The 10,317-nt window shown below is 31.1% G+C and overlaps 1 protein-coding gene across 1 annotated transcript; it reads left to right on the top strand.

Moving 5' to 3' along the window:
- Positions 1-6,315: 6,315 nt before the first annotated feature.
- BO70DRAFT_357117 (uncharacterized protein) lies at positions 6,316-9,584 on the top strand (the record flags this gene model as incomplete). Its single annotated transcript, XM_025541962.1, has 2 exons — positions 6,316-6,333; positions 6,501-9,584. 2 exons carry the CDS (start codon positions 6,316-6,318, stop codon positions 9,582-9,584), a joined length of 3,102 nt encoding a protein of 1,033 aa, XP_025394100.1.
- Positions 9,585-10,317: the final 733 nt, after the last annotated feature.

Genomic DNA, 10,317 nt, shown 5'->3' with positions numbered 1-10,317 from the left:
TTTTATTAATATAAAAAATAGTAATTATCTTATTCTTCTCTTATTTCTTAAGTATAAAAATAATTAAATCTAGATTAAGATTATTAAGTATATTCTAATATTTCTTATTTATAATAAAATAATTAATATATATTTAAAATATAACTATTTAATTATATCAGAATTAAGATAGCTCCGGTAATAATAATAGATATCTTAAAAATTATTAAAAAAATATTTAATATTAATATTATTAATTATAACTAAGAGAAAAGCTTTAATTATTTAATAAAAAATAGAAAACTAATTACAGTAAAATTTTTAATAAATAAAAATATTAATATATTTTATAATATCTGGAATTATATTAATTTAATAAAAAATATCTTAAGAAGTTATATATCTTTAATATCTAGATATATCTTAAGTTTTTTATATATTTTAACTACAGATAAGAGTCTCTAATATTTAAAAATATTATAAAAAATCTAATCTAGATTTAATAATAATCCGAAGATTATTAATAATATATTAATTATTAAATTTTAACTAGAATAAAAAGAGAATATTTTCTTAAAGATAATTTAATATTTATAATATTAATTAATATTATTATTTAACTATATATTTTCTTAAATTTTTTAAGCTTTAATATTAGATTTAGAATAATTACAATTATATAAATATAATTTTCTATTTAATAAATATAATAATAATATTTTTGAAATTTTTAATATATATTATATAAGCTCTTAAGAATTTTTTTTTAAAATATCTACTTTTTTTCTAGTCTATTAATTAAATAATCTAGATAATTAAAAAAATTATTATAAATATTATAAATATTATAAATAATAGATTTATTATTCTTAGAAAGATAGAAAATAAAAAGAAAAAAAATTTAAAAATTTAAAAAAATATTTTATCTATTTTTATTTAATTATAATAAAATAAAAATAATTAATATTATTATACTCGCAGTACTGAATAAACTTTTTAATTATTTAATAAAAATTAAATATCTAATAAATTATAAAATAAATTAAGTTTTAGCAGATTTTATAATTAAAAAAAATAATAGACTAAGCTAGATTTAAATTATTAAATAAATAAAAATTTTTTATAATATTAAAAAGTAAAAACTTATATTTATAAATTATATAATTTTCTAAATTTATAATTAAGAATTAATATAATAAACTAATTAGTAAAAGATTTTTAAAAACTTTTTATAAAAAAAGATTTTATATTAGTCTTTTATAAACAGCTTTTAAAATATATTTTTTTATAAATTTTTAAAATATTAAAAAAATTTTAAGACTTTTATTATTATTATTTTATATATATTTAATAATATTATTTAAGATCTTAATTTAAAGTTTCTGTAAAAAAATATTAATTATAAACTAAATTATATAAATAAATAAAAAATATAATATTAATTTTAAATAATCTTTAAAAAATTAGAATAAATTAAAATATTATAAAGCTAAGTATTTTAATTAAGTTAAGTTTAAAATTTAGCTAAGATTATATTAAATATTATATTATTATTACTAGTATTATTAATTATTATATTTAATAATTAATAAATAAGATTATATTTATATAAGACTAATAAAATAATTATAGCTAGATTTTTATTAATATAAAATTTAAATATTAATTAAAAATTTAATAAAATTTTATAATAATTTATATTTTTTATTAAAAAATATTTAATTAAATTAAAAAATATTTTTTAATTAAAACTAATTCAGCAGTCTATTATAATTAATATTTATTTAATATTTAAAAACTTTAATAATAATTATATATATATTTTTTAAATAATTTTATAAAATATTCTTTAATTAATATTTAATTAGAAGAACTTAATTTTCAGTAAAAAAATAAAATAATAAAATTAATTATTTATTTAAATTAAATATATTTAATAATTCAGAATAATAAATAATAAATAATTATAAAATATAAAACTTAATTCTAAAAATTTCGTTTATTATAAATTATAAAGATCTAGAAAAAAATAATAATTAAAAAAGATTTATTTTAAAAAAAATAAATAAATATTTATAATAACTTTTTATTTAGTATTTAATTAATTATTTATTTAAATATAATTAATAATAATTCTTTTTTATAATTTTTATAAAAATAATAGTTTATAGAACTAGTTTCTGAGTTTTTAATTTTTAAATATTATAAAATATAAAAATATATAATATAATAAATATAAAAGATTTTATTAAAAAATAATATATCTTTTTAAAAGCTATTTTATATTATTAATAATTTTTTTTAACTAAAATAAAATAATAGTTTTTTAATTTATATATAATTTTTAAAAAAGATTATTTTTTATTATTAATCTTAGAAAATAAAAAAAAATTTAAAAAATTAAATATAAAATAATTTTCTGATTTTTTATAATATATATAATCTTAAGATTTAAAGAAGAAGAAAAAATCTGATTTAAAAAATTTATCTTATTTTAAGTATTATTATAATTTATAAAAATCTAAGAAATAAAAGAAGAAAATTTAATAATATTTTTTAAAAATAAATTAAATAATTATAATTAATTTATAATTCTAAAACTATTTTATAAATAATAAATATAAAAAAATAAAAGCAGAAAACTCTATAAAAATAGTTTATTTTATTTTAAGATATAATTTTATATAAATATAATTTATTATATTTTAATATATAGCTAAGATACTTGCTATATTTTATTTATTTTAATAAATTTAATAAATAGAAATTTATATTTAGAGTCTAAAGTTATAAAATAATTTCTTTTTTTAAAGAAAGCTATTTAAAATATAATAAATTAAAATAAAAATAAATATTTATAAAAAAAATTTATAAAAAATTTTATAAAAATTTTTTATAAAAGCTATAATATTATAATATAAATCTAATATATTTTATTTATTTTATTTATTTATTTTATTTATTTAATTTATTTAATTTATTTAATCTGTTTAATCTATTTAATCTATTATATTTTGATAATTTAATTATTTATAATCTTTTTAATTATTTATTTATTTTTAATTTTATAAATAGCTCTTTAAACTATATTTAATTTATAAATCTAAAAATAATCTAACTTAGAAGAAATAATAAAATAAAAATAATATATTTATTTTTAGTATTTTAATTAATAATTAATATATAGTTTTTTTAGTATTTTATAATATAATTAAAATATATAATTAAAATATAATAATAATTATATATTTTTATATATATTTTTTATTATAAAAATAATAATTTTATAAAAAACTAAATTTTATTAATATAACTAGAATTTTCTTATTATTTCTAATAAATAATAATAAAAAAATATTAATTTTTTTTAATTATATTTTTTTAATTTAAAAAACTTTTTTTTATATATTTTTAGATAATAATAAAAGTAATTAGATTAATAATTATTTAATCTAGATATATCTTAATTATACTAAAGCTTAAAAAAATATAGTAAATAGATTTTAATATTAAAAATAATTAAAATAATTAATTATCTGATTTTTAATTATATTATAATTAGATATAAAAATTTTCTTAATCTAATTATAATCTGGCGGTTAGATATAAAAATTCTAATTAACCTGATCTGATCTGGCTGTTAGCCACTCTATTAATTAATTATTTAAATCTATATAAAAACTTTTTTAATTTTAATATTATATTTTTAATTATTTTATAATTCAGTTCTTAAAATTCTTAAAATATTTTTATATAATTAAGCTTATCTAGCTCTAAATTAATAAAAATATTTAATATATTTAAAAAATAAATTTTATATTCTAATTTTATTAATATTATTATAATAATTCTAAAATTATTTAAATAAAATATTAAAATAAATATTTTATTAAAATTATTTTCTAATTATTTATTTTTTCTAATTATTAATTTTATTTTAAATTAATTAATTCTTTTATTAATATTAGTCTTAATATTAAAAACTTAGTATATAAAAAAAATAATTTCTTTTATTTTTTTTCAAAATAATTTTTTAAGTTTTAAAGCTAATTAATATAATAAGATTTTTTTATATAATTTTAATCTATTTAAATCTATAAATCTAGTTATTAATTTTTTTATTATGTAATCTAAATATTTAAATATTTAATTTTATAAAAGTTTTTCTAATTATTCTATATTTATAAAATACGCGCGCAGGCATGTCAACTACGCGCAGGCGGGCGGGCGGGCAGAATTATTATTCATGTGATTATATTTACTTAAATTAGTAGGTGGTGGGCTCAAAATAGTTTGGCAGTAGCGAGCGTGGTGTGGCTGTAGCCCGGCGGGTGTGGCTGTATCGCCTCCCAAAATGATATTTATTCGGGCTTTATTCTTATTCTGTGGGTTTCTGTTGGACGTGATTATTCATTACTACTACTAACTAAATACTACTAACTACTCCTCCAGTACTATCTAATCAGCCCCTAGGTACCTATCTACTATTTACTACCTACCTAGGTCTCAAAACTAAGGAGGTGCTAGAAATATTAGTATCTTAGCAAATCAGATATGTAGATTATTGCATCACGGAAAAGCTGGAAGAAGATTCGGAAGAATGAATTTTCTCAGGTATTATGTCAAGGAAGAACAAGATACTCCGCCTAGGGACCATTAAATCCTTGATTTGATTTCACGCGGGAGTCAGATCCCACCCAGTATCTATTAGATAAGTATCTTGTAGGATCGTGCACACTAGTTAGTACAGAGTATCTAGTAGTAATACTAGCCCAGCTGTAGCCGCTGGGGTGCAAGGACCGCATAGAGCACACCATTATTACAGATATCCATATAAAATACTTATAATTTGTCACTAACAGAGATGTATCTATCTGATATTTTTAGACACTTCGATTACTGCAAGTACTTGCAGGTAGCAGTACAGTTCTTTACTAGTACCTACAGGTATATACCTAGAATAATAATACAGGTACCTAGATATAGGATAGTAATTTATCAATCTCAGACAGGTACTGGGGAGCTGTTGCCTTGAAAGGTGCGGTAGAGGGCCAGTTGTTCCTTCCTTTCTCAGCACCCCAATGCATACAAACACCTCTTCCCCTTCCTCTTCATGTATCTAGAGAATCACAACTCAATATAATCACATCGAAGCACCACATTATACCTGATATTTGACCCAGTAAGGGATACGAGGCGTTGTGGAGACGTTTGTGTTGGTGGTTGTTACGTACGCTAGACTCTACAGTATCTATCTTAGATGGCTACACAATATATAGTTCCCCAGTCATAGGTTCAGTAAGCTGCTGACACTGACCCAGAAACTCATATGTTATAATAAATACTATTCCACTTTAGAATAATATAGGTGCTTTGGTGTTCAGTTAATCATTGTAGGACCGGTGTGGCTGCTGAGTCGGTAACAGCCAGTAATTACCTATTATCTACGGTAGGTGCTAGTACGGGGCAACTGGACCGCACGGCAAGTTCAGAATACAGAATTTACCTATGCTGTACTTGGTATCCACCATCCAAATGGACCTGACTTACTTCGTACATATCGAGAGATTGTCTACATATACTTCCTAAATATGATTAAATCTTGGAGACACTTTTCCTGCGTTTTTTAATTTACTAACCTAAACCTACAACCCAGTAACACTATTTATTGGACTGCCTTGCGGTGGTGTGCTGGGGGTGGAACTCCTAGCGTGATCCATTCCTCGCCAGTGGTTGAGTTTAGACTAGAACCAGAAGAACATCGCCCGTGTGAAGGAAAGGCGCGTCCCACCGGGCTTTTGTTGATTGATGACTGCTTCTCTGTTATTATTACCGCTCTTATTCGCCTCTCTACTACTGCTGCTGTTTACTGCTTCTTCTTCTTCTATTTCCTCCTCTTCTGCCCCAGCTGACTATTCCAAGTCAATGGTCAGCTTCTACAATTTGCAAAGGCTGGATATTCAGTTTAATCATCAGTATTACTTTTACTCCGTTACCCCCCATTCCTTGACCACTGACATTCTTTTTTAATCACTCCCCGGGCCCATTCCTTTAGCTTTCTAGCTGGCTGCAACACCCTTTCCCCTCATCCACCTTATCATCATACGCTGAGCTTCGCTGCGCAAACAATACTTCATACAGCTCTAATCATTTACCACTTCTACCACAGCCTAGACTGTTATTTTACCAACTGTTTTCATTAGATGGTGTCTATCTAGATGTGTGAAGCCACCTAATCCTCGCGCATGAGAATGCAGATGGCTCGTCAAAAGCCTGTGATATCAATGTTGCTAATCTGAGCTTCATGGTACTTGATACTTTCTCCGTCCTTTTAGAATGGAGCATGTATCAACTGTGAGTTGAATCGCCTCTTCTGGTCTTCCCTGTGCTGGTCGCATTTTATTGTTTACTTTCCCACTGCCAAAAGCCATTCCCCCCTTGCTTTGGACAGCAAAACAGTCGTACTTTGTGACTTTGTTTACTATTATAAGCCCGCGCTTTACTGATTATCTTTTTGTCAGCTCTGTGCAATTAGCACCGTCGGTATCGCACCGACTGGCTTCGCCTTCGGTCGCGTGAATCGAAGCTCCTCTCGGCCAGGCCGATTCCGGAAAAAGACCCTCCAGCTGCATGATCAATGTGCGACATCGACAGATAGCAACATATCCCCGCCAGATATAAACGCAGCTCCTACGAGATACTTTGCAACAGCGACAGCGGACTCTCCTGTGGCAAGCTTTCCGCACGTTTGTGAAGATGATGTACCTCAGGTTCAGCTAGGAGAAGTGAAGGCGAATAGGAAGCCGTCATTCGCAGCTGTAAGACTGCGTCGTCGTGGGCAAACTTTGACTGGCCCGCCAAGATCGGTCTTTGGGAACTCATCAGTTGCCTCGCCCGTCCGCAGGCCCTCTTCTTCCTGGATGCGACGGCTATCCTTTCAACCGGAGAAGCGCAGTTCATTCCAAATTCCTGCTTCTCCTTCGTCCAACGGACCAGATAGTCCGACGGGCCCTCATATCCAACGCCGGCCCAACAAGCTAGTCAAACGACCACCTTCCCAGAATGTCAACGCTTCGTCCCTATTCGAGAACGCACCTTCCTCTCCCAATACCTCCCGGGTCATTTGCAGACCAGTCACCAGTTACCAGAGACCAGAGGCTTTGGGGCATAAAGCGACCCACAGTCTGAACTTTGAGCCTAGTATGGCCTTCGTTCCTCCACCAAAACGAACCGATATGCCCACTTTGGGAGATGATGTTGTTTGGCACCCATATATAGGTGCCAGCCCCGAAGGAGTATCGGAGAGACTAGCTCGTAGATTCTCCACCGCAGCGAAACCTAAGGATCAAGGGTTGCGAAGAATCGTGCCTAATCCAGATGCCGCTCCAGCGCTTCTTCTGGCTACTGCTATCTCAAACAAGCATCCTGCAGGTCAGGGTTGCGTGGGTGAATCTCCTCCTGCCTCATTGGTTCAGTTTCGAAACCCGTTTGGACCTAGCGTCGTTTCCCAGCAACAACCAGAGTTGTCCTTGCCGCCACACAAAAATGATTTTCAGACCTCATCTTCTGACGACGCGGAGCCCAGACGCCCAGTAACGAGCACAAGCTGCGCGGATGTTGAGCAGTTCCACAATGGCTCCTTATTCCACACAAAAAGGAGGGCAATCTCAACGCCATTTCCCACTCTGACAAAGTCGACAGGAACACTTTTGACCTCGTCTCGGGCACATAGTAGACGAAACATTACTGATCCAACTATCTTTCGTCACTCTCCAACCGCCTCTCAAGCAGGTGTTTCTCATCCAATGGCATCGGAATTGGTAGGACCACGACGCAAAGGCTTTGCTTCTTGCGATCAAGACTACAAAGTAGAAATGTCTCATCTCCGAAACATTGCGTCGCATGCATTCACTTCAGATATAATACCTCTATCCAGAATCCAAGGCACATCCCGCCAGCGACCCAAACGCCACTCGATTGCTGCATCCGATCCAGCCTCCACTGTTATAGGCTCTGATGATACTCATATCTTCACCTCCGGCGAGGAGGACGAGACGGAGTTCCTAAGCGACACTGCTTTCGACTCCATCCGTACACATGTCACGATCAGCAGTAACTCTGGGCCTTACACCTCTCGACTTCAGTCAATTTTCAACGAAGATTTCCCCTCGATTATAACGGAGAAGTCTCCCGAAATCACAACTCTTGATCATCGTAGGTCTCTCGCTTCTCATTCACCGGGAATATACAACTCCGATTCGGACATGGATGCAACTTCTATTTCTATGTCGATTCCAATTGCTGATGAAGCTTCAGGCACTTACAAGAATAACAGCGTCATGTCTTTTCCGTCTGACTTGACAAAGAATAAGAACTCCCGGAGTTTGCCTACTGAATTGCCTGGTGGGGATGGCCTGCCCACACAAACACGATCTTTGACAACGTCGTCGAAGGACCAGGGTGATGGCCATGGAAATGAAGTATTTCTCTTTCACAAGCCAATATCATCTCACGAGCCAAGACAATCAATTGGGCACGATTCTCACTGCTTTGCCGACGAGACACTTGATTCATTTCCCAAAATGAATATTTTCGACTGGTCAGAACAGCCAAAGAACGACCGTGAAGCCTCTGGTCCCGATGGGCGACCCCGAACTGTTCATGGGAAGCATGCGCTTGACGTCCGTGGCAGCCGTGCAGCCGGGCGCAAAGCTCCAAGTACTTTGCACCTTCGTAGTCAAAGCGTCCCCGTGACCAGGGATGCTCCGGCCGTCAATGAACAGCGTCAGACCTCGGGAAAGTTCGGTACATGGGGCCTTGGAAGCAAGGGTGTCAGTGAAGATTGGGAAAGTGACTTCGATTTTGAAGACGCGGACGAGAACATAACCAGCGAGAATATAAAACCGAGCAAGAAGAGCGTTCCGTGCCGGGGAATGATAGTTCCACAGGCCATAATGGAACGCCAAGCAAGTCTTCATGGCCAGTTTGGACAAGTTCAAGAACTGACTTTACTTGTTGAGGAGCTCAGGCGTCTTCGGCATCAGGGCAGCTTTTTAAACATTGTTCGTGGGCCTTCGAGCGAACTCTGGAAAGAAGCGGAAGGTATAGTGAATTTGGCCACACTCGATGACGATGACCGAAACCATTCGCCCCCTGGGTCCCCTTCTTCCCTGACTTTCAGTTTTGAAGAATCAGAGGGTGATTCCAACACAAATGATCCTTGGAGACGAGCAAGTGGGGGATCCTGGGGGATATCACTCTCAGAGCATTCGAGCTCCCGCCCTACTACGTCCCCCAGCCAGGAAGCCCCTATCAAACCGAATTCCGTTCTGGATCTGATCTATCAGCAACGTGACTCTGGCGACTCCACTTTCACGGACCCTCACCTTCCACGCCCAAAGAAACTTCCCTTCGACACACAGTCTCTCCATGACCTAGTTGTTCGTGCAGGCGTCGTCACCCGTGCTTTGAAAGATGTAATCCGCAAAGCTGAAGGTGTCACAATAGAACCCAAAGAGACCATCCATCTTTCAGATCCGCCATTTAGTCGGATCTTCGACCTGTGTTCTCATAATGATACAAGTATCGAGGCTAGCACTGAATAAGCTACATGCCCTTTTTCTTATTTTTGACGACTCTTCATGCCTTTGGTTCTTCTCCGACCGCAACCTTTTGAAGGACTTGATGATTCCCCGAGCATATGAGATGACGTGAAAGAGAACGTTCAAGACAGCCTTCTCTTCTGGACCTCTTCTCAATTTCGCTTTATTATGTCACTTTTTTACCTCTTTTCTGTCAAGAAGTCATGTCTGAGTAGACTTCATTACTACCATCGGCGCCATAGTGTACAACTGAGCTATTGGTGTCTTTCTCCATTTCAGGGCTTGTGTCGAGTACTTGGGCGGTCCTTGTGTGATATATTTTGGTTCCCTTTTTCTTAGCCCCCTTCTTCTACCTCAATATTACCCCCTATTCCCAGCTTCCTTTCTCTGTACGTGATATATCATGTTTTCGGGTGTAGATTTCAAACCCCTATTACCATTTTCTATTGGTCTTTTGTTTCTCCTCTTCTTCCCTTTCCTCTCTCGTGGGTGTATGTATATCCGGGTTGGAGTTATTTTGACATTGTCAAGAAAAGCAAAAACAAGCTTTGATGAAACGCGAAGGTTAATTGCTAGGTGATGCAGGATTATTTATCATGCTCCCATATGAAGCTCAACAAAATCCCTGTCATACAGAAGTGGTGCTTTGTTTCTATAGAAGATAACAATAGAGCCCGATTATATACTAAGGTTGCATTCCAGATGTTTCTGTTCCCCTAGTTAATCCCTATCATAG

The sequence above is a fragment of the Aspergillus heteromorphus genome (assembly GCF_003184545.1).
Source record: "Aspergillus heteromorphus CBS 117.55 chromosome Unknown BO70scaffold_89, whole genome shotgun sequence".
Classification (NCBI taxonomy): Eukaryota; Fungi; Ascomycota; class Eurotiomycetes; order Eurotiales; family Aspergillaceae; genus Aspergillus; species Aspergillus heteromorphus.
The sequence above is the reverse complement of the archived record's forward strand: the minus strand, read 5'-3'. Positions and strand labels throughout refer to the sequence as shown.